This window comes from Cornus florida, unplaced genomic scaffold (genome assembly GCF_030987335.1).
Source record: "Cornus florida cultivar Cherokee Brave unplaced genomic scaffold, ASM3098733v1 CherokeeBrave_3.0.0_Hap2_Chr01, whole genome shotgun sequence".
NCBI classification, from domain to species: Eukaryota; Viridiplantae; Streptophyta; class Magnoliopsida; order Cornales; family Cornaceae; genus Cornus; species Cornus florida.
This window is the reverse complement of record NW_026775571.1, coordinates 49758222-49784097: the sequence shown is the minus strand read 5'-3', so window position 1 is coordinate 49784097 and position 25876 is coordinate 49758222. Positions and strand designations below refer to the sequence as shown.

Sequence of the window (25876 nt, the reverse complement as noted above, 5' to 3'; positions counted from 1 at the left end):
GTTGGGCTTAACGGCAGTGGTGGCAATAGTTGTTCGACGAGGGCAACGGTGAGTGCTCTCACTCAGTTGATTCTCTCTGTCATGTCTTGATCTATCCCATGGCGGCGCACAAAATTGGAGCCATCAGTCTGATGAAGCTTCAAACTACAAGACCCGATTCTGTCCAGTGAGCCCCAAATCTGGTGAAACCTAGTTCAGATCGACAAACCCTAAGCACGAACAGTTCCCGCAACCCAGAAGAAGAGAATGAGGTTTCAACAGATTGAGAGGGATCGCAGAGAACTGGGTGGTTGTGCCGCCTTACGTAATCGAAGGGTATGCTGAGAAGGGTACACAGATCTGACTTTACTTTCTGGATGATTGAGAGGAACTCTTTCCGTCTGTGGTTCATTTCCATCACGCTCATTCTGGTTCCACGCCAATTTTAGAGCTCGAATTTGGCCATCTTGGGCACGTTTTCATGTAGAGTGGCTGAACCAGTGGCAAAATTGAAGACCTGATTTTGGGATTGGGAGGTGGAGGTTGGGCGATCTTAGACTTGGGTTGTTGAACAGGTGATCGATATGGGTTTGTTAAGGCACGAAGATAGGTTGAGGGGGAAGCCATTGAAATGGGTGGTGGTGACTGCGTTGGGGATTTTGAGAAGGTGACGGTTAGGGTTTTTCAGGAGGAGAGGATGAGGTGAAGTTGCCATGGTATTTTTAAAGTTGCTGACATTGCCATGGTGATAGACCAAAAGCTTGATCATTCCCTTCCATTGGACAGCTTGAAGGCCGAGGCGGTGGATTGGGGGTAGGGGTGGGGGTGATTATGTGTCGGTGGTTGTGGAGTTTTGGTGTGGTGGCTGCAGAATCCGGTTGTAGGATTGAGTGAGTGTTGAGGGTAATTTGATTATTTAATTATTTTAATATCTTATAATTAAAATTAATAAAATAGTAAAAGGTAATGTTAACGTTTTACATATTTTAAGGCTATGTTTGACTTACAAATACTATCAGAGTGTCATTATCTCAAAACAGAGCAGTTTCGTCGTTGTCCTTTCGGCAACCCTCGGGTGTTGGTGTGTATGACCCAAAATAACAATAATAAAAAAAATTACATCCTATTCTACCACTTCCTGGAGCAGCCGCCTCCCCTCCCCCACTCCGCAACTGACGGTCTCGGATCTCCTGTACAATCTCTGATCTTCGATCACTCCTTCCTATCAACCACTTAGGCCACGCCAGGTATGGTTTGATCAGATCCTGTGTCCCCCACTCTCTCTCTCTGTATATATATATATGTATGTGTGTGTATATATATATAATATGCATATTTACATATATAGTGTTCTTCATGTGCACCTACTTTGCGCTGGGCTCCTTCAAACCTTTTCCCGGCCTCATTCTCTCTGTTTTGGTTGGATAAATGCTGTCTGTACTGTGCCTCTCCTCAGTCCTCTCTTCTCACCAAGCCATAGTTGCCTCTCCTCTGTGTGTCACAGAGTAAGGTCTCTCACTCTATATTGAATATCTAATTTCCAGGTTTGGTTTTTCAATTGTGTAAATACTAATTAGTGCATCAGTTAGATACACTTCTGATTCTTACTTGCTTCCTGCTTGCAAAACGAGTGGAGAAGATTGCTGCAACTATTAGATACACTTCTTTGCCTGCAAATTCCAAACTGGGTTTTTTATTTGCTGAAAAATCCTTCTATTCTGCATGATTTCCAATATTATTGAAAAAAAAAAAAAACTTCCTCCTGCTTGCAGAATAAGTGGGGAAGATAGTTGCATCAATTAGATACACTTATTTGCTTCCAATTTCCAAACTTGTTTTTTTATTTGCTGAAAATTACTTCTATTCTGTATGATTCCCAATATTATTGGGAAAAAAAAAAATTCCTCCTGCTTGCAGAACAAGTGGAGAAGGTAGCTGCATCAATTAGATATACTTCTTTGCCTCCAAATTCCAAACTGGGTTTTTGATTTGCTGAAAATTACTTCTATTCTTTTAGTTGGATATGTTGCAAATTGTATTTTTGACCCTTTTTTATTTTTATTTTGTGTTTGCAGGTCTTGTTTTTGTTAGTCCTTGAGCTTATCTCTTGGTAGTTCGTGATGATTGTTCATGAGGGCTTCATTTTCAGTCATCAATGTTGTCTCTGCTGGATTGAAACGGATAGTTGGGCGGAGGAGGACATCTAGATTTTTCTCATCTGAAAATTTATCACTAGCTTCCTCATCTTTCTCGGAGAATGAAGGCTTTATCTTTGAAGGTTCAAACTCTATAAATGATCCTTTGCCAAATGTCAAATGCATTTCAACCAAAAGTAGAGAACATAATGAGCTGTCTTTTAATCTGAATGATATCTCTAATTCTGTTGACAATGATACCTTTATTTGTGAATACCAGAAAGCAGATGATGACGAGTTGAAAAGAATAAAGTTAATACTTACAAACCGTGGTTGGAATTTAAGCACTCAACATGGCTATAGAATTGATTTGAATGAGCACAACATTATGCGCATTTTGAATGATCTCTTTGAGGAAAGTTCAGACGCAGCACTTGCTCTATACTTCTTCTGGTGGTCGGAATGTTGTGCTGGATCAAAGCACACAATCGGATCAATATGTAGGATGATACATATTTTGGTTGCTGGGAATATGAATTATAGAGCTATGGATCTAATTCTATGTCTTGTAAGAAAGAATGATGGAGAAGATTGTTGGCATAATTTGTTGCTTACAATCCTTCGTGAAACCCATACCGAAGGAAGGGTTTTGGAGACTGCATGCAGCATGCTTGTTGATTGTTATGTTAAGGAAAACATGGCGAATGATGCTCTTCAATTGATATGTCAGATGAAGCATTTTAATTTATTTCCTTCAATAGGGGTTTGTAATACACTTGTCAGGGCATTATTAAAATCAGATAAGTTGGATTTGGCTTGGGATTTTGTGGAACAAATGCAGAGACAAGGGATGGGTTTCAATTCTTCTATTATTAGCTTATTTATCTACAAATACTGCAGTGAAGGTAATCTTGAAACTGGTTTGAAATTGCTGATGGAAATGAAAAAATACGGGGCTAATCCTGACATTGTTGCATACACTATAGTGATTAATTCCCTTTGCAAAATGTCCCTATTAAAAGAAGCCACTTCTGTATTGTTTAAATTGACTCAGATGGGTATCTACCCTGATTCAGTTTCTCTTAGTGCAGTTATTGATGGTTTTTGCAAAATGGGAAAACCAGAGAAAGCAGTTGATATTTTAAAGATTTTTAGAGTTTCTCCCAATATTTATGTGTACAACAGCTTTATTTCAAAGTTATGCATAGATGGCGACATGATGGCAGCGTGCAATATTTTTAATGAGATGTCAGATTTGGGCTTGGTTCCTGATATTTATAGTTACACTAGTATAATTGGAGGATATTGCAAAGTTGGGGAAATAAATGAGGCTCTTTCTTTTATGGGAAAAATGTTGAAGAGGGGAATCAAACCATCTGTTACTACATACACGGTGCTAGTTGACGGTTATTGCAAATCTGGTGACATGGACAATGCAGAATATTGGTTTCAGAAAATGATAACAGATGGTTTGGTACCTGATGTTGTTGCATACAACACATTAGTGGATGGCTATGGAAAGAAGGGTCACTTGCATAAGGTTTTTGAACTTCTAGACATGATGAGATCTGCTGGAGTTTCTCCTGACATTGTGACATATAACACTGTAATTCACAGCCTCGCTGTACGAGGATTTGTAAATGAGGCAAAAGGTCTCTATGATGAGCTCATTAGTAGGGGTTGTTCTCCTGATGTAGTAACATTTACCAGTATTATCAGCGGGCTTTCAAAGAAGGGTAACTTTGAAGAAGCATTCCTTGTGTGGTTACACATGAGTGAGCACCATATGAAACCTGATGTTGTGATGTGCAGTGCTTTACTTAATGGGTACTGTAGGGCACGTTGTATGGAGAAAGCCAATGCACTGTTCTGTAAGATGATTGATATTGGTTTGATTCCAGATTTGATTTTGTACAACACACTCATACATGGATTTTGTAGTGTTGGAAACATTGAAGATGCATGCCAGCTGGTAAACATGATGGTGGAACATGGTACCATTCCAAATGAAGTCACTCATCAGGCACTCACCCTTGGATTTGAGAAAAAATGGGCCAAAAATCCTGAAGAAGCTGCAGCTTTTAAGCTGCAACAAATACTGCTGAAATATGGTGTACAGGTCGACATTGATCAATATTTGACCATAACAAAGCACTCCAGTAGGAAGTCCGCAGGAACATGAGTGGTAAGAACTAAGAGGTTTATCTTTTACGCCCTTTGTCACCAGACTTTGTTTATCTTATTAAATGTTGATATTGCGTTATGCACAGCATACCATATTGAGTTAGGTCATAGATAATGTACCACATCAATTGAATATGCTTATTCATTCTATATCTTTTTTTCTTTTTTCTTTTTTTTTTTTTCAGGTTGTTTTGTGGTTTGTACGTCAGGGTTGCTGCATGGAGCCCATAGCTCTATTAAGTGACATCTGTGCTATGGAATTTGTGGTGAAGCTGTAAACTAACTCTTTTCTACTTATCAGGTAAAGAACCCCTTGAGATAGGTTTGGAGTGGCTGAGCTCAGACTTGGTAATATTTCATACTCCACGTTCCAGTTTTTATTCAACCCACAGGTTGTTACTGCTGACACACAGTGGTGTATGTGCACTTTCATTGTTTTCCTTGAATATGATTTCAATATGCTGTTTCCATGTGATCTTATGAAATAATACCGTGAACTATGCTATCTATATGAAGTTCTTTATGAAAATTAGCGACCTCTTGTGTTCAGATGCTAGATTATACTAGTTATTATTATTATTATTTTTTTTAACAAAATTTCTGATCCACCTTTTATTCTAAATGTTAGTTGTTGTCCCACACTAGTGGGTTTGTCATGAGCCTTGACTATACAGTGCATCTTTTGCCAAGTAGCATTTTTAGGCTTTGGCACATGGAGGAGCACTTTGGGAGATGTTAGTACGAGGTTGAATTGGAGTCCCTAAAGAGTTTAATAGAGTAACAAGGTTCATGTAGCTAACTCTAAAAGGTTAAGACAAGGCTTTGTAGGGTTGACTTGAATTGAGTTGGTTGATAGAACAAATTATGTGTCTTTCTATTTATTTGTTTATTATTATTATTATTATAATGATGGAATATCTTTGTTTTGCACAGCTGTTGTTCATTAATGCTTTTGGGGGGGCCACGAAATGTCGTGCTGTACACTCTTGCAAGAAGCACCCTAATTGGTTGCCAGCTCCAAGTATGTAAAATTGTATATCCTAAAAATATCCTTGTGATAGCATCAGATCTTATTGACCAAAGTGCCATTTCTGCCCTTGAGCCTAGCTCTATTTTTGGAGGTCATGGCTATATATTTCAATTTTTAAAATTTATTTCTGGCTGGGGGCCAATTCTTTTCAGCCATTAGTTTCTATTGAGCTTGTGCTGGCATTAGTTTATGTTTGGCTTTTGCACGTGACTTGATGCATCAACCATCTTACTTGTGAAGCAGGTGATAGTAAGGACTGGAACCTGAGGTTATGATGGAGATTCGCGTAACTAAATTACCAGAATTTTATATTCAATTCATTAGCAAAAGTGTAAAAATTATTCAATCCGTAGTGATAATAAATAAATAAAGTAGTAAAGCAATGGATACAAAGATTCTTATGTGGAAACCCCAAGGGGAAAAATCACAGGACATAGTCTGGGCAAACAAAATCTCATAATGGAAGCTTACAGCCTATGTTAACAAGTCCCAAAACTCTAGAATCCCTTAGTTACCTCCCTGACACAAATGACGCCAAACGTTTCTTCAAAAGTCTCTAGGCTGTCCGCCCACTCGTCAACAAATTTCGCTCCTCATGAATCAGCTTCTCCACCAATGAATTGATCTCAACCACTAGTCGTCCAAGTTCAATCTCTGAAGATGGATTTAAGGATGTGTTGAACTCTCCGATCAAGTATTCAGCAGAAGGTGTTAACTCAGAGAATCACACTCAATAATACTACAAATGATGAATGTGACAACCCGGATTTTTAAGATTTTAATTTATATCTGTTTCATTTTTGTTGTTGTCATAATTAATTATTTAATTATGATTGGAGATTTACCCAATTGAGATATTTAATGGATTTGGTTTTATTTTGTTGCATATATATACGATATATATATATATATATATGTTGCATCTGATGGAAGGTGATAAGAAGGATAGGAAGTAGCGAATTAGAGAGAAGAAGTTTGATTTGGTTTTGTTATATATATATATATATATATATATGATGCATCTGATGGAAAAGGGAGCAGGCAGTCGAATTGGGAGGAGAAAAGGAGATTGTGATGATGTTTTGGCGGGTCCCACTAGGAGATGTTTTTGTGGGTTTGATTTAGTTTTGTTACATTTATATATATATATATATATATATATGCAATGTCAGATGGAGATAAAAAGGTGTGGCTGCCGAATTAGAGAGAAGGAAGAAAAATTTGAAATTGTGATTAGCGGGTCCCACTAGATAGTTAATGGGTTTTGTTGAAGGATTTAAATATTAAAGTTACACCTCTCTAATAGTTTAAACTTTTAGAGTAGATGGTAGTTAACATGGTATCAGAGGCAAAGGTCTCGAGTTCAAACCTCACCTTTACTCTAATTAAAAATTGAAAAAAAAAAAAAAAAAAAAAAACACATGTTAGACCAAAAGAAGGCCACATGTGAGGGGGCGTGTTGAAGGATTTAAATATTAAAGTTACATCTCTTTAACAACTTAAGCTTTAAGAGTAGATGGTAGTTAACAGGTTTGATATATGGTCATAAAGTGTGAGCATATGTATGATACCATTCTGTAACGACCTGAAAATTTTAATAAAATTCCTCAATCTCATTAAATCTCAAATACTTCAATACACTCCCAGGATCATAAAAAAAATACCCTTTGTTGATGCAACAATCAATTTTCTTAAATAAACACAAAATCTCTAAATAAATTAAATTAATCCGCAACGCCAACTCTTCCACCTAAGCATGAAACTAGCTATCCAAGTTCATCCTCAGTACTTGAAACTAAAAGGGGGTGAGATAGGGAAGTCCCAGTAGGAAAAACCATAACAAGAATTTTAAGGAGGTTTCATGAAAATTAGCTTCACAAAATATAGATATGATTTTGAACAAAAATACATATATGCAATTTTAACAAAGTAACAGTCAAAATATTTGAGATAAAATCACTCCTAAACAATTCAAGGTATAAAGAACCCTACTCTGAAAAAGAAATATAAATCATCACTGGATCATAAATTCCAAACTCTCTCTGTCCTTCTCGGCTATCACTGTGTGTTTCCTCAATTTCTCTCTTTCTGTATCTTTACCAAGGTCACAAAGCACCAAATATATAGGCAATTCCACCGACATCATATCAACAAACAAATATCAATTCAATTACTTAAAACAATAAATCATTAGTGGACCCCGCCACTACCTCCTTTTCCTTATCATTACCTTATCTTTTCATTCATTTATCGTTTTATCCTTCTCTCTCTAATTTCGCACCTGCTCTCTTTCCTTCTTATCTCTCCATCAGACCAAATATATATATATATACATATATCATATATATGCACACACTTTGTGACCATAAATCAAACCCATTAAATATCTAGTGGGACCCGCTAATCACAATTTCAATCTTTTCTTCTTCTCTCTAATTCGGCACGCACACCTTTTTATCTCCATCTAACATTGCATATATATATATATATAAATGTAACAAAACTAAATCAAATCCACTAAAACATCTCCTAGTGGGACTCGCCAAAACATTATCACAATCTCCTTTTTTACCCCCAATTCAGCTGCCTGTTCCCTTTTCCATCAGATGCAATATATATATATATATATATATATATATATATATATATATATATATATATATATATATATATATGCAACAAAATAAAACCAAACCCATTAAATATCTCAATTGGGTAAATCTCCAATTATAATTAAATAATTAATTATGACAAAAAAAAAAAAAAAAAAAAAAAAAAGGGAACATATATAAATTAAAATCATAAAAATCCGGATTGTCACAATGAATGTGTGAGAAACTTCATATTTAGTTGGTAATTGATTGAGTTGTAATTTTTGTTTTATTTTTTGTCTTGATCGTCCAACAACTCCAACCTGAACAACAAGTTCAATGATATCATTGATTCGATAAGAACATCCTTTAGAACTGGTGTGAGAGTGAGGACACTAAGCACACCTAGTTGGGTTGAAATAGGTCTTCCAAAAATAGTGTTTTAAAGTTCTTTGTTTTTTTTTTCAGGAAGTCCAACCAGATGGAAAATTTTCAATTGGTTCAAGTACTCTTGGGTCCTTATCATGCATAGTCTGACCAGTTGGAAATTTTCAACCGGTTGGGGTGTATTGGGATTCATGATATCTTTTAAAAATTCAACTGGTTGGACTTCTTTCCAACCAGTTGAAGAGCTCTCGGTAGTTGTGCTTTTTTACTACCTGCAGATTTCAACCAGTTGGAATATTTTCAACCTGTCCAATATGTTCTGACACGTTTGGAACTTTGTTTTTGGATAGAATTTTAATTCCTTTTCCAACTAAACTACTAGGAACATCCAATAGAATTTTTATAACATTTTTCCTACTTTTATTTGGATATTATCCAATAGCACACACTTATACACAAGAGTGATATTAGGGTGACGTTCTTTATTAGTGATTTTAGAGCACACACTTATACACGAGAGTGGATAATTTTTTCCCAGTTAGAACAGCAGAAATTTGTTTTCCCTTTTATCTTCGCGATCGCAAGGAAGGTGGATCAATCACTACAAAGGGGGTAGAGTGTTTGCGGAGCGTTCATGTTCTTCCAGCAACCCGTCAATAACTGGGCGAGCAGGAGGAGTTTGGGATGTTCAACAACTAGTTGTTGACAGAGTAGAGTGGATGTGAGACAGAGACTCAGAGAATGTGTAACACTGCTTCGAGATAGTGTATTGATTTGCCAGAGACGGCTAGTCTCTGTGGTTTTTTCCTCGTTGAGGTTTTTCTACGTAAAAGATCATGGCGTCATCTCTAACTTTATTTACTTTCCTAAATCATATTTATTGCTTTATGTGATTTATTTAGGTTTAATTTGGTAAAATTAAAATAATCTAAAAATCAATCAAAAGAGCAAGCTAGATTTATTCCCCCCCCCCCCCCCCCCCCCCCCCCCCCTCCCCCTCTAGGTCTTTCATTAGAGATCAAACTTTCCACAACCACTTCTACACTGCACAACTCACAGAATGCAAGAACAAAAATATTGAGGCACTTTAGAAATCACAATTCTGCTCTCTATGTGTATTACTAGATGTATTCTCAGTGTATTATATTCTGCCCTAAGATGATATGTGTATATATATATATATATGCAAAATAGAAGTATAGAGAGAACAGAGTTTGTAGAGTTTGAAACTAATTTGGAAACTGCTTTTCCACAATGCTCGATCGAATGACAATACTCTAGTGGGCCTCAATCGAAGCCTTGATTGATTGAAGTCAACTGCAGTTTTAAAACTTGGAAGATTAAAAAAACAATGAGTTTGTAGAAACTCTTTAATGCATGTTTTGAACCAATTTAGGGAATCAAACAAGATCAAATCATGTAGAAATAAAAATAAAAATAAAAAAACCTAATTATACATGCATGATCCCTAATTTTAATGAGTGCATCAATATGTTAAATTACCTTTTTATGCTTGTAGAAAAAGCCTATGCATATGTCCTTGAATATAGCTCAAATTTCCTTCCTTGACCTTGAGTAGGAGGTAATTAACTAACTTTCGAAAATTTCTAATCTAAACTAGAGATTAGAACAAAAGTTACAAACTCAGTTTTGTTTTAAAAAATTTGCCAACTTGAATCCTATTGTCCTAATACATAGGTCAAAAGTTAAATTATGTAGCTTTGCTGCTGAACTTATTTTAATATTCAACTTTTTAGTGGCACAAGTCCACTCTACATCACTTAGGAACTAGCTTTTGTAGGCAATGGGTGGCATTTCTTGTTAAAAACTAAGGGCCTATTTGGTTCAGTTTTATGGAAACATTTTTTAAAAAAACTCAGAAAACAAAAAACTATGGTTACTTTTCAGAGATTTTTGTTACTGTTCAGAGTTACAAACCAAGCAAACCCTACGTTTTTTTAACTGAATTTTCATGAAACAGTTTTCAAAAAACTGACAACCAAACAAGTTTCCTTTCTGAACAGTTTTCTGAAAATGAAAATTGCTCTCTGAAAACTGAACCATGCAAACCCTAATATTTTCTATTGTTACTCTATTCAGTGAATGCAAATTTCTTATAGTTGGTCGCTTCTTACACCCGATAGGCCATGTGTTACTGATTTGTTCCCCTTTTCTCGATGTGGATTTTAATATTGTACTGTTACAATATGTGGCCGAAACCTCCTCTTGTGGGAGATGGAGGAAGCACCACCTAGACTGGCTCTTGGTGGTTAATTGTTCTAATAAGAGATTTGCATTATAAATATAATTGTTGATTCAGTTTTCAGCGCTTGGGTTAAACCCAGTATTGGTGTTTTTTAAACCTTCAGTAGGTCATCACTCATCAGTACATGGTCTTAAGGCTCAAAGAACATTACATGAATCCAGAACCTTCACTATTGCTGCTGTATTCTGGCATCAATGGTATTATTAGGTATAGGGCAATGCTTTATGATGGTCCCAGGCAAAGTAATCTAGTTTCGGAAAAGGGCTTTTGATTCAACTTAGATTATTTGGGATTTTAATAAGAACTCTAATTTAGGGATGGTGGACATTGAGTGGGACAGGAAGGATTGGGAAAACCATGTTTAGCATAGGACTGGGGGTGCGTCCCTGTGTTTTTATCCTTTGTTTTGATAGTGTCCCAAGTTTCTCTCTCATTTTTTTTTTTTTTTTCTAATATATATATATATTGTGGTGTTTAAACATGTGCAAGGTAAATACTTTTTTCCAGCCTAGTATTCATGTGGGGATTGTGCAACTGTAGAAACAAGCATTAGCTAGGTTGTTGAAAACCAACATTTAATGGAAAATTGACTATTTATTCTTCTCTTTTTCTGGATGGTGCAAGGCAAATGGGTACTTGTCAAGGGTGGAACCAACGCATGAATTTGTACCTACCAGCCCAAACATAATTGGCTTTCCTGCAACACAGTTAGTCTTAAATTATGAAGTTGGCTGAGACACCCGGGCTTCATCAGGGAATGCTAATTGGTAATTCTCTCTCCCTCTCCTCTCCCAATGTATGTGTACATATTCACATGCATTCCCATGTTTTAGCATATGTGGTCCTAAAAAACTCACCTTGAAAGAAATGCCATCAATTTGTTTTTTTGGTATCTGTTGCTCTTGAAGTAATTCCTAGATTTCAGCTCATGCCTCTCTCTCTCTCTCTTTCTTTATTAGATTTTTTTCTCTCTTTCACTTCTTCATGGACTTCCTCAATCTCTTCTCCTGTCATTTGATTTTATGATCAGATGCATGATTGGACAGATAACCAGCAAAAAAAAAAAAAATGAGAGAGAGAGAGAGTAAAAAAGTAATAAAAAATTAAATAAAAGAAAAAAGGGCAACACTATAAACATGGCCCTCTTTTTTGAATCTCTCATCTTGGTGAAGGAAAAAAAAAAATAGTACTGCTACTTGTCCCCAAAACAGATTGTGGACTTGTCTGATGGATGGTCAAATGTCTCTCTGTACCTGTCTTCATGGCTTTCCTTTTCTCTCTTTATTATTGGATACTAAGTTGAGTTCTGTTTTAACTGGGTTGTTTTGTATCTCCATTCACTCTTGTGATGTTGAGGCTTTACATGAGTATTTTACCATTTTCCATTTTTTTCTTCAATATGCATAATCTCCATTATAATTTATTTGAGTGTTACTATGATGTGTTTTCACCTGTTGACTTGCCCTTTTTGTGTTCATTACCAGTTACTGGATTAAAGCAGCAAAAAGATGAGAACTGTTGTCTAGGCTAAAAAGTCAGGGTACCTGAAGATCTCTCCAGCAATATGTGCTCATGGTAAGCTTTGTTTTCTCCTCTGTCCATTCTCTCCATTACTCACTGCTGTCTCTTGTTCCCACTTCTTTCATGTGAATCATCTGCCTTTTGCTTTCTAAGAATTGCTGTTGCCTTCTATTAGTTGTGCAATTGGAATCAATTGTTAAGTAACCATAAGTGGTGTCAGCCCATATTACATTGATTGTGCGTATAACAAACAGCGTATTTTATTGACTTAATGACAGGCCATGGGGGACCTGAGTGACGGAATGCTTCAGAAAAAGATAGCATGAAAAATATCTTGGAGATCGAGCTACTTGGTAATCCCTTGCCTTCAGTAGATTGTTTATTTATTTATTTTTTTTGTTGTTTCCTCTCTTTACAGTGCATTCCAATATTTTCTTATCTGACAGAGTTGGAGATTTACATTTCATATTCTCTCGTTTAATCCATGACAAAAAGTTGATCCATGATATTGTCTTTCCTTTTTTAATCCTTTAACAATATTGGTTTCTTTTTTTCAAAAAAAAAAAAAAAAAAAAAATTTATTACTTAATATTCATAAATGCCTACTACCCAAGAACTTGTTGTCATATATTCATTAGAACATTTGTTGGTATGTGCTTCTGATTCATATTGTTTGATGTTCAAATTAGTTCACTCAACCTGTGAATTGAATTCTGATTAGATTCGAAACAATATTGGTGTGACGACGCTGGATTTTACAAACCCAATGTGTCCTGTGATAACCCGAAATGAATCCAAAATGCGGAAACTAAACAAAAACATGGTCTCTAGAGATGTACATCATCCCTAAGACACAAAAGTGGCTTCATGAGGAGTTCCGAGGCTCAACGGAAGCAAGAGGGAAACAAGGGTTTCAAAACCCTACAAGAAATGGACCAAGGGTCATTTTACCCAGAAATGGGTACTACTACCGAGCACACTATTGGAAAGATAACAAAAAATTAATAAACTTAGACTTAAAAATCACTTGATTCGGAGTCCGGACGAAGAAGATATGGCTAACGGAAGAAAAAAGAGTAAAAATGTCAAAAAGAGTCAACCCAAGACCATCTAACCGGTTAGGAGGCAAAACAGAGTGACCATAATACTGCCACAAGTCATCTAACCGGTTACGAGATTGAGCCCACTCGTACACTTGTACTACAGGTCAGCAAAAAGCTGACAGTAGGGGTTTTTCGGGAAAAAATGGATTTTCGAGAGCCAAGATGAGGTGTTTTGGAAAAACACAAAGAAACCCCTCCCCCCCGACCACAAATCACGTTTTCTAAGTGGCCATGTCAAGCCCAAAATTTATTTCCTGAAGGAAAACCCCAAAATGCCCTTAACCAGATTATGCAATAAAAATGGGAAATGATTTTTCTTGAACACGATCATGCACGCAAATATAACTTACCTATTTGGACGTACTACAATGATCCACGACTTAAAAATACCGCCAATGCAAAATCCGACCCCCCAACGGCCAAAAAGGCAAAAATGTATATGAAATGAAAATTTTGAAATTCAAAATTATGAAATGGCTTCAAATTACCGTTCGGCCCTTGGCCACACTTCATATATGATTAATGAGACCCTATGGAAGAATAAAAATTGAATTCCCACACCCGATGCAAGCATGGTGAAACAATGACTTGTCATTTTTCAATATTTTCATAATATTTCATGAAGTCAAAAATTACATAGGATACAAAATAATTGTCATTGGCCTCCGATCTCGTCTCATACATATCAAATAAGCATCGACGAGTGTACTTAGATACACATTACATGTTTAGAATCGAATATACACATTTTGACATATAAGGTTACAAGTGGCATTTCAAGCCAACCTTTACAAGAATTAAAACCTTCAAGTCAACAAATCATCCAAGCATAATGAGAATCTCAAACCTTGATTCTTGTACCTGAAAAATGTCTCCGGTAACTTTAGGGTGAGTAACATAAAGCTACTCGTAGGAGATGAGCATGCATCGACCTAACTTTTTACAAGGTTTTCACATTCACATGAAACAATGCAAGGGAGTCATGCCACCTAATGTCTATGTTAAAAGTGGGACTAAGGGATCATCTCAAATTACTCATGTAATTGAAATGTACGAAGAATACAAGTATACATGCTCAGGTATACTAATCAAGGTTAAAACATGATATACAATATATAAACATACATTTCCAAGTATACTAAACTATATTAAGACAAGTCATGCAATGTCTAAGCATATTTGCACAAGTATACATTAAATGTGGAAATCTCATAAATTAAGTACACAACACAAGTATACTAAGCTAATAGGATTGCGCATAAGACAAGTATATACGGCACAAGTATACTAAATGTAATTTAAACTCACGGAGCAAGTATACAAGTTCAAGTATACTAAATAGGATTCAAATACCCAAAGCAAGCATCAATTCTCAAGCTGCAAATAATCCATGATTAACAACTTGAAAATAAATGCGAAATCGAATAATTAAAAAACTAGGACATGCGGTCGCTAGACCAAGCAAGTATTTTCAGGTAATTACAACCCACAAGGTACACCTAGTACGCACTTATGACTTAGAAGACTCTTATCTCCGTACTAGAGCCAAACCCTAACCATCACATAATTTATGTCCTCATAAGCTTTCCAAAATTAGTAAGTTCGAAACTCATACAAAATCAAATGCAAGTTACCACATTCCATGCACAAGTAAGGTTGAATACACACAATTCATGTCCTAGAATTCAAGTCTAAATAGCATATGACATGTCATGTCCTCAATATGTAATTTATTCATAAAGTTAGAATATTTTGCAACAATTGAGCAACATTACCATCCTAAGCGACAAATACTAAATAAGCTTCAATTTAATAATTAGCTTTCAAGGTAAACAATTGTAATATTCTAACAAGTTATATACCTACACAAGATATATTTAAACAAGTTATGCAAGTCAATGAATTCTATATCATGCTAAGTCCAATTACCATTTCAAGAGGCCACAAGTACTAATTCTATATCTAATTAGTAATTTGCTCACAAGGTAATTAATTTCACTACATTTCAAGGGATTTTCAACTTAACATGAAAAGTCTCTAGATTTCAAATCAATCACAAATAGACTCAAATTAATATATGTTAAAGGACATAACATGGTCTTCACATATATTATACCTAAAATCCATTTAAGTGACTACAACACTTAAAATAAAATTAATCAATCAATTTAATTAATTTTCTCTAGATTTTCAAACAATTCCAAATGTCTTCAATTTAACATAGGTTAAAGAACATACCAAAGCCTACTTTAATATCACATTACAAGTTGATTTCATACTTGTTACAACTATGTGAATTAATATTTCATAAAAGATACATATTAAATAAAAGTTGCAATTCTTATTCAAATGCTCCCAATTTAATATATGTTGATAAACATACCAAGGCCTAATTTACTATCATGCTACAATTAAATTATAAGTTGCACACAACCATATGAATTAAATCTTAAACACAGAAATTAATTAAATTAAATTCTAAAACTTGAATAAAGACATGCTCACAAGTTATATATGCTTCTAAAACAATCAATATAACTCAAATATAAACCTACGACATCCCCTACCTCAATTTGAGATGAAAATCTCAAATCCCCACCGAAAAGAAACCGCTTTGAATCCTATGAAACTTCGGGTTTTGTCGGGGACAACAAGGTGATCATTAAATACCAAGGAAGTCCTACCAAAATCTTAACTTGGCTTCAAACCCGAACCCAAAAAATGGGCAAAACGGGATTCCAATCGGTTGGAATCGAAGGCCTCGTCAAGGCGAACAATAAACGCAAAGGCATTACCACTTTTTACTAAAGGGAGGAGGCTCAAAGGAGGAGAGAGAAGGTGGCAGCCCTTGGCTGCCATGGAATCCTGCTAAAAGAGGGGAGAGAGAAAAATATCTCATTTTTCATTTTAGAGACCCCTATTTATTGAAAAACCCTAAAAGTGCCCCGAACGGGTCCCGCCGGGTCCAGAAAAATGGAATTTGAACAGACGCGCTCAAACGACAAAACTCCGTGAATGAAAAAGAACCAAAATGAAAAAAAAAAATGATCAACAGAAGAAACGGCGTCGAAAACCGAGTCCCGAGCAGAGAGATATGCCCTAAACAAGTTTAGCGCTAACTAGAGCCGAAAACCCGAAAACTATAAGGTTCGACCACAAAACAATTCTAAGAGTACACGACTCAACGAAATGTGAAAATGAATCCCGTACAAGGATTCAAGCCCCAAGGAGACACTTAGCAATTAACTTTCATTAATTACACAAAGGCCCCTACACAAAAGGATAACTGCGCAAGTGACCCCAAATGAAAATATCATCCAAAAGATATTTTCTTAGAAACCCCTAAATCAAAATATCTTCAAAAGATATTTATGAAAAACACCCCAAGAAACAAAAATGTTTCTGAAGACCCCTACGGACACCGGGAGCAACCAGAGTACTTTCCTACAAAAGTAAAGATACGTATTTCGTAGAAACCACTAAGGATGAAGGTAAATGAAGTTAAAAACCAACTCCGAACACGAAAAATGAGGTTGTGTCAACAAAGTGACAAATAGGGAAAAAAATGAAAAGTGAATAGTGTCGAAAAACGAAAAATGTGGAAATGATGCAATCCTTTAAGGAAGTTGTCAATTCAAGAGAAAGAGTCTCAGAAACCATTTTCGAACACTCGAGACGACACTAAGTGATGAGAAACCGAACTTAGAAAAGAAAATCCAACGAAAAAAAAAAAAAAATTATCCGCAAAAATGTGAGGAAAAAGGAAAGGAAGGAAATGACCGGGTCATTACAATTGGTTTCCTTTTTCTTTCTTTTTTTTAAAAAAATTATTACTTAATATTCGTAAATTTCTGACCACATGCAGAATCAAGAATGCCTACTGCCCAAGAACTTTCTGTCATGTATTCGTTAGACTATTTGTTGGTATGTGTTTCTAATTCATATTGTTTGATGTTCATATTAGTTCACTCAACATGTGAATTGAATTCTGATTAAATTCGAAACCAATTTTAATTTGTTTACAGGATATGAGACATTTTGTTAGTATAATTGATCCGCTCATTATTTAATAATGGTTGTGGAACAACCAGGCACAAACCCATGAAGAAAAATCACTTAAAGCAATTAGGAATACAACTTCCATGGAAAGAAATAGGATGATTGGTCTTTATTTTATAATAACATGTTTAAATCTCTTATTATATTTGTTTTCTGTTTATTTTTTATTTTTTTTTAATTTTTCTGAAGGTTTTCTTTTCTGCTACTCATATCTATGACACAAACTGTTTTTGTTCTATGTGCTTGTGGGTGGGAGTGGGAGGTTGGGGGCTATACTAGTTATTTAGTTTATTTTAATGCTTTTTATTTAGTTGTTTTAGCAATGCAAACCCACCTGTTACCGCTCTGAATTTACTTGAGAAAAAAGAAAGTTCACATTAGAGGATTTTCAAGTTATATTACAAATAGCTAAGCCACACGCATTTATAAAGAAAAAGAAAAAAGAAAAAGTCACATAAGTATTGTTTCTGGCTATATTTTGAATCTGGATTTGGAGAATAATATTTAAGATTATGAATTTTTTCAGGCCCTAATTTTTTCTACATCTTTGTTTGAGAATGTCCATACAATGACTAAGGATGGAACATCATCTTTAAAGCAAGACTATTAATGCGACAAACTAAAAAGTATGGAGTTGCGTAACATCAAGTTATGGTGTGTTAAGGCACAAAAGGTATGCGATAACGAGTTATATGCAGTGGCTCCATGTAATGATTTCTGTATGATCTAATGGAACATATGAATGGGTTGGGAGGTTTGATTATATATAGAGAAGGTAATAGAAACTCCCATATATCTGTACTTATGCAAGGTTATCAAATTAGGGTCTGTTTGGTAACCATTTATGTTTATTGTTTATTTAAACAAATTTAAAAGAAAAACATGCCCGTTAATTATTTTGTTTATAAAAACCCTAAACACCTTTAAACAATTATTGTAGCCAAAGGCCAATTTTCTAAACGCCAAAAAGGCGTTTATGTTTGGGAAATTACTGTAGCAGATGCGGGAGAGGTTTTACTGTAGTAAAAATACACTGTTAGCAACCTTTTTTGTTCTTCTCTGCCGAACGACAGCCACAATCTTCTTCACAAACCCTAAGTCCATCCTCTCTCTCTACCAGCGAGCTATTCCTGCAGATCTGTCGATCTCCTCCACAGTCCATGATGAGCTCCTCCACCAGCCAAGAAAAGCTACTTCGCCACACTCTCCTCCAGTGTGAAATTCTCTACATTTATTTTCTCTCACTTTCTTGCTTCTCACACCTCTTTGCACTGAGATTGTAGATCTGTGCATGTTCTTCTTCAAGTTATTCCTCTATTTCTCTCTCTAATTTCTTCGCCTCTATTCATCTTGCAGTTAATTCTTCTTCTTTTTTGATCTGCAGCTAGTTCCTCTTCTTAAGCTCACTTCATTAATGTTGTTGATTTTTTTTTTTTTTTTTAAATTTGTATGTAATTTTCTGTTTATCAATTTAACTACTTTTGAAGTTCAACTCGGCATAATCTAATTTTGAAACAAATGGCAACTGAGGGTTTAATTTTTGTGTGTGTGTGTAATTTATTTGGATTTTATGCAGGTTTTGAAATATTTGTGTAATGACCAGATTCTGTGTAATGTGTTTGGATTTTGTGTAGGTTTAAATGTAATCTAATTTCGAAGAATAAAGCTACCTGTTAATGGTTTGAGGTCTCTAAGAAAAGATTTCTGCACTCTTTATTGCTGAAAGGAAAAAAAAAAAATTAGGTTTCCTCGCTTAGTGAGGGTGCGCATCGCTGTCCATCATATCAAGCTCATGTGGCCATCTTGATTTAGATCCTCCTAAACATTAATTTTAGACAATGTCCTCAATGAAGTGCTTTTGGGCCTAGTCAGTCTGTTACTAAACATTAATTTAAATCATGGCTTTGATTTATCTAACAAATCTTTTAACAAACATAACAGCTTTGTTGATTGTATTAATCTGACCTATTAGTGTTTGATATCATTTAAAACTATATTTAATTGCTAGGACAGGTTGCTAAAGAATCAATTTGTACGAAAGACGATGATAATTAAAAATAATAATAAAATAGGCTATGTCAAAAATTATCAGATGGAATATAGAGAAACCTTAAAAAAGAATTTGTACAGCATTTGCTCAATTGGTTAATTGTAGTGATTCTTACTGGCTAATCGGCTACTCCTTTCTTTTGGTTATTTTTAAATATTGTTTGGTATCTGCTTTGCGAGAGGTTATGAGATCTGAGTTGGTGTTGAACTGATTTCATTGTCCTGGGCCCTTTTGCTGCATAAGGAAAAGGTTCAATTCCGGGACACGTGTTGCGATCAACAATGATTGTTCATCCCACAGCAATTCTTGGATTTTTTTTTTATTTACATGTCATTGTTGTTCATCCCACAACAATGACATGTAAATTTGCATCTTGTTTCGTTTGCGTGATCTAACTTTCATGGCCTTTGTAGTTGTGCTTAAATCACTTTTGATTGTTGTAGCAACTCTGAACAAATCTACTCTTTCCTGAAAATGTATATCATTATAAATGTGGTGTTCTATGTCTAAATTTTACAAGGCAATTCATAATGTAAACTGTATTAGTCAATGAAAGATCAATTATCCCAACATTGAATGAACTAATTTGTTCTATATTCTGATGTCATTAGACAGCCAAATAGTGATGGAAGAAGTGGAATTATCAACATGATTGCTGTTAAGGTTCGATTTTTCAATCGATTTTTCATTCTTGAATAATAGTTAAATGAGACCATGTATATATAATTCATAGTGACTTGGTATGATTGTTTAAGGCAGACCATTGATGGACAAGAATCTATTATATGCATCGGGGTTCTCACCGTCCTCTTACCTAGGATCTCCTCCAAACAGAACCAGAGAACCTGTTGGTTCACGACGTGCAATTCAATCATCAGATTGAGCTTTTTTCACCTTAAAACGGACAGAACTGGCCAATAAATTCGCATTTGCCTCTTCCTCTCCTATATGAGCCCCCGACAAAAGGAAGAAGAATGAGATTGTCCTCAAAATGATTTTTTTTTGCTTCTAAAACTATCATGTTGAGTTTTTTTGGTTACCAAGTGATTAGTATATATGTGATTCTTTGTGGTGGTGGGTTTTTCTTGTATGTATCACGAGTTAAATGGACTGGGATGTATTTTGTAAATATTTTTCTGATGATATTTTCATGCTCTTGAACTTCTGATTTATATTAGAGAAGAGGCTGTCTTGTGCTACATGAATAGTCCTACCCACCTTTATTTTCTTGAGTATTTTGGGTTCATAAGATTGGTTTATATCAGGGTTGGTCGCGTATCGATCGGTTTGTAAGGGTCCGATGCAGTTTTACACTTTTATGAACTAATCGGTTTACAGCGATATTTATTCGAATCCGTTACACTGCAACAGATACGCGACGTATTGGCCGATTCGGCGGCCGTAACCCTTTATATGCTTCTCCATTCTGATTTATTTCCTTACTTTTTTATTATTTATTTTTATTCTTCAATCAAATTGAATTGGGGCTTCATCAGAATGGCCAGTTCTTTCTTTTTAATATAGGCAATGAAATGAATAAAAGAAAGTTCATTTTAGGTCATACTGATGAGTATGTGTTCCATGGGCAAGTAACGATTATTGCTCCCAAAGTTACAATTTTTTTCTTTTTTCATTCATCAATTGTTTTCATTTTTATTTTTTATTTTTTTGCAACAATTGTTTTCATTATCCAACGTCACTTTAAATTGTTTGTCCATAGTTTATCAAACAAATGGAATATGACGTATGCAAAATTAAATATGAATGCCAATCAATGTCAAACAGTTGAGTCGGAATAGATTGAAATAGAAATGCCAATTAATGTCATAATTGTCATTTATTTGATGAAAAAGATGTTGCAAATTTTTTTTTAGCAAATATTAGTTATGAAACAAATTTATACACTTTCCTTCTTTTTTTTGTTTATTGTGTTGGATTTTTTTAAAATAGTTTAAGATTAACAAACGCTTTTTATTTATTAATTTTAAAAAAAACTAAATATTTTTACATTTATTAGTTATCAAATAATGTATCTGTTTATCTATAATTACTAATTATGTTTAAAGTTTAAAGAAAGCGCAATAAACAAAAATGGTTACCAAACAAATCCTGTGAATTTTAAAATGTGTGGTTAGAGTGCACATATAATCTTTTGTGCGATTATTTATTATTTTAGTCATTTGAAAATAAGATTAGACTTGTAAAAATGTTCCAATGTATACCACTTCATGAACTACGTGTTGACCGGGACAAAGAAACTATATGAATTAACCTTTCTATGAATGACTTAAATGTACAGTATATAAAATGCGCAAGCATCAACTTATAATTATACAAACCAAATGAACTGAAAAGACAACGGATCCTAAGGGAAATAGATGGTCTATTTATCTCATCTTTTAAAAAGAAGGGAAGCAGATTCAATATTAAAGGACTGTTATAACCTAGGATACTTTGGACATTATTCAGTAATTTACTCTAACAAGGGACATTTATCTTCTATTAAATTCGGATAAGAAAGTGATTGGATATAAATAGGTGGCTATACTGCACTACCTAATAATTTGAACTTTTGGGTAAATGGATAAGCGTCCACCCGTTACCGTTAGTATTAGAGCCAGAGCCAGACTCATTCTTTGATCCGGTGTCACGCCAAGGATAGTCCAACTGCAATGAGGGCATTGCGTGGGTTCAAGCGAGGGAGAATATAAGAAGAGTCATTTGTTCCACATCGGATTCGAATGAGAAAATGATTGGGTAATGGGTGAGTATACAACACTATCAAATAGCTTACTTTTGGGTAAATGGACGAGTGCCACCTGTTACACCTACCTAGTAGAGCGTAAAAAATACTTTGCCGCAATTTTGATAGAATTTCATTTCAAAAAGATGACAAAAATGTTTTGTGAACACGTTGAAAAAAATAAGTTCTGAATCAAAAGTTATATCAAAAGTATTTATGAAAATTGTTGGGAAAAAATGTCATTAAGAGTTGTAGAAGTCTCAAAAGGAACATTTATAACAATTTAAGAATATGTAATTTTACAAAAACTTCAATTTGAGGTAAAATTTTAAGGTTTCTTAAGAGCCATAAAAATGATCTAGAAGTAAAATAAACTTTCAAAATATTGGAAAAATGCCAAACTTACACAAACAGATAACTTTTGCAATTTAGTCAAGCCCACACACAATTTAAAGACTTTGTGGAGGTCATAAGTACTTTGCTTTCCAGAATTATTTTGACTTGAAAAGTCGGCTGAAAAATAGATTAAAGCAATTTGATTTTCATAATTTTGAAAATCACAGCTTTTATGAAAAAAATAGTATTGTACTGTTTTGAAACAATGAGGATAGGGTTGATCCAGAAATGCATAATGGGTGGGCTAGTATTACTAAATTTTAATTATTATTATTATTATTATTTTTGGACTGGACTACTTTTTTTTGAAAAAAAAAATAAAAAAACTTTTTGGGGTGAGCTCAAGCCCACCAGAGCCCACCCCTGGATCCGTGTGTGTGTGTGTGTGTGTGTGTGTGTGTTTGAAACAATGTTACAGTGTTTTCAAGGGACGTAAAAACCAAATTTACAAATATGATATTTTCTCCCAAATAACATGGAATCAGCTAGTGCCAAGCAACTACCTAGCTGGAGTATTATTTATAATGATATTAAAGTTTTTTATTCAGTGTATGTCCTCAGTAGAGATTATAGTGGTGTCCTAGGACATATAATTTAGTTGCTAATGGTCTAAGCAAATGGGTTTGTAGATGTATGCAAAGGGAGATGGTTTGGAACATATGTAAGCAAATGGGTTGGTATATGTAAACAAAAGGAGATGGTTTTACAATTATATTATTATAGGTTTAATAATTTTGCCTAATTCTTCGGTACAAATATCATTATTCTTAGAATTTATGGGGTATACACACTATCTTGAAATCATAGGGGTGTTTTGTGCACTTTATCCTAAAAACTGATAATATTATTTGATTACAAAATTATATAGATAGATAGATATATATGGATATAGATATAGATATATATTAGTAAAAACCATGCGTGATTAAAAGTTATTTTATAATTTTAATAAAAAATTATAGAGAATTATCAAAATAAATTTTATTTTTAAATAATTAATTAACAACTTATTTGAGTAATTACAATTTTAAATATTAATGAAATCTAATCTATTGTTTTTTTTTTTTTTTTTTTTTTTTTTTTTTTTTTTTTTTTTTTTTTTACATATTCATGAATCATGAGTAAATAAAGAATTTCTACTAAATAATTAACATTTAAAATAAAAATAAATAAACACTCCACAAACAATTCAAATAGTCAAGTAAATAAAAATAAAATAAACACTAAATACTTAACATTTAAATGACAAACAAATAAAACCCTAAAATAAATGCACAAACAATTTAAATAGCCTCGTGCATAGTAATTACACCTCCTATCATCCACAAAGTACTGAAGGCATAACTTATGAATCAGCAGTGCATCGATATAGTTACAGAGTTAGCTTCCGGTGATGTCCTATTTTACTCTGTTGGGGCAGATGGAGGCTTGATGTACAAAAGACGCCTAGTAGTACCTTCTGCTGATGATTTGAGGAAAGATGTGATGACGGAGGTTCACAAATTTGAGTTCTCTATCTATCCAGGTGGAGATAAAATGTACCAAGACATAAAGCAACAATTTTAATGGACAAGTATAAAGATGGACATAGCCATCTTTGTCTCTAAGTGTAGTACCTGTCAGATGGTCAAGAATGATCATCAGAAACCGCCTGGTTCCTTACTACCACTGCCTATACCAGAGTGAAAATGGGAGAGAATCTCTATGGATTTTGTGGAGGGATTACCTAATTCCAACAGGAATCACAATTCTATTTGGGTCATTGTTGATAGGTTGACCAAATCAACTCATTTCTTGCCTATTCGCACTGATTTCACTTCAGAATAATTGGCGAGGCTTTACATTACGGAGATTGTAAAGCTGTGTGGCATACCGATGTCTATTATATCAGACAGGGATTTGAGTTTTGTATAGGGATTTTAGGAGAGTTTTCAGCAAGCTTTAGGTACCAAATTACATCTTAGCACTGCTTATCATCCTCGGACTGATGGGCAGACCGAGAGGGTTAATAAGATCATAGAGGATATGTTTCATGCCTGTGTCTTTGATTTTAAGGGCAACTATGAGGATTATTTGCCACTTGTAGAATTTTCCTACAACAATAGCTTCCAGAAGACTATTAGTATGGCACCGTTTAAGGCATTGTACGGCCGACCATGTCGATCTCCTATTTGTTGGTTAGAGGTCGGTGAGAGCAAATTTTTTGGTCCTGAATTTATCAAGGAAACCACTGAGAATATTGCTTTTATTCGTGACCGCATGCGTACTGCCCAGAGTAGGCATAAGAGTTATGCAGATCGTCGTACTCGTAGTTTAGAGTTTCAGGTGGGGGATCAAGTGTTGCTCAAAGTGTCTCCCATGAAAGGCGTAATGCGCTTTGGGAAGAAGGGGAAGTTGTCACCATGCTTTGTCAGTCATTTTATGATTACGGATCGAGTTAAAGCTGTAGCCTATCGGTTGACACTTTTGAATCATTTACATGGAGTCCATAATGTCTTTCATGTGCCATGTTGTGGAAATTTCTGTGAGATGAGGCTCACTATCAGCATATAGATGTTGGTGAGATTGAGTTGCAGCGGGATGCGATATATGCATGTTGACCCACTGTGTCGTATTCTTGATCGCCATGATCAAGTGCTTTGCAACAAGACTATTCCTCTTGTGCGTGTTCAATGGAGCCATCATAATGAGGCCGAGTCCACTTGGGAACGAGAAGATGTCATGCGTTCAAAATTTCCAAAATTGCTAAAATAAGGTAAAAGGTGAAATCCGAGGACGGAATTCCTTTGTTAGGAGGGAAAAATGTAATACCCCTAAATTTTTCAAGGCTTTATTTATTTATTTTATTCATTTTATTTGTCTACGTGGCTATTTAAATTATTTGTGCATTTGTTTTAGGGTTTTATTTGTTTGTCATTTAAATGTTAAGTATTTAGTGTTTATTTTATTTTTATTTACTTGGCTATTTGAATTGTTTATGGAGTGTTTATTTATTTTCATTTTAAATGTTAATTATTTAGTAGAAATTCTTTAGTTAATTGTATTTTTTTTCATTGGTATTATTTTATATCTTTTTAAGTTAGTTGTACGGATGGATAGATACACACACACACACACACACACACACACACACATATATATATAAACCTGTTACTTGTATTATTTAGTTAGTATATTATTAACTATTAGCTGGCAGCCGTCCCATTAGTTTAGGTGTTATTAGTTGTTAAGATGTTTCGAAATTAGGGGGTATCACAATGAGTAACAAATAGTATTCTAAGAGTAAAGATTAAAATTTAAGGAGTTACAAAATTTTACTTAAATAATTATTAACTTAGTATAAATACTAATTTTATATAAATATTAAAATTCATAATTTTAAACCATTAATCATAATTATAAATCATAATAGGTCAACAACATAAAATAGTA

The 25876-nt window shown here is 34.5% G+C and overlaps 1 protein-coding gene across 11 annotated transcripts; it reads left to right on the top strand.

Moving 5' to 3' along the window:
• Window positions 1–1036: 1036 nt before the first annotated feature.
• Window positions 1037–20504, top strand: LOC132296404 (pentatricopeptide repeat-containing protein At2g19280). Of its 11 annotated transcripts, none has more exons than XM_059794645.1 (10): window positions 1037–1226; window positions 2055–4299; window positions 4484–4599; window positions 5232–5319; window positions 11197–11339; window positions 12057–12147; window positions 12372–12446; window positions 17782–17928; window positions 19917–19968; window positions 20065–20504. In XM_059794645.1, exon 2 carries the CDS (start codon window positions 2110–2112, stop codon window positions 4294–4296), a length of 2187 nt encoding a protein of 728 aa, XP_059650628.1. In that variant the 5' UTR covers window positions 1037–1226; window positions 2055–2109; the 3' UTR covers window positions 4297–4299; window positions 4484–4599; window positions 5232–5319; window positions 11197–11339; window positions 12057–12147; window positions 12372–12446; window positions 17782–17928; window positions 19917–19968; window positions 20065–20504. The 11 variants fall into 11 exon arrangements, with proteins under 11 accessions (XP_059650628.1, XP_059650619.1, XP_059650633.1 ...); XM_059794636.1 differs by lacking the exon at window positions 17782–17928 and adding an exon at window positions 17062–17120; XM_059794650.1 differs by lacking the exon at window positions 17782–17928 and adding an exon at window positions 17062–17120 and having other exon boundaries at window positions 20061–20504.
• The last annotated feature ends 5372 nt before the right edge of the window (window positions 20505–25876 follow it).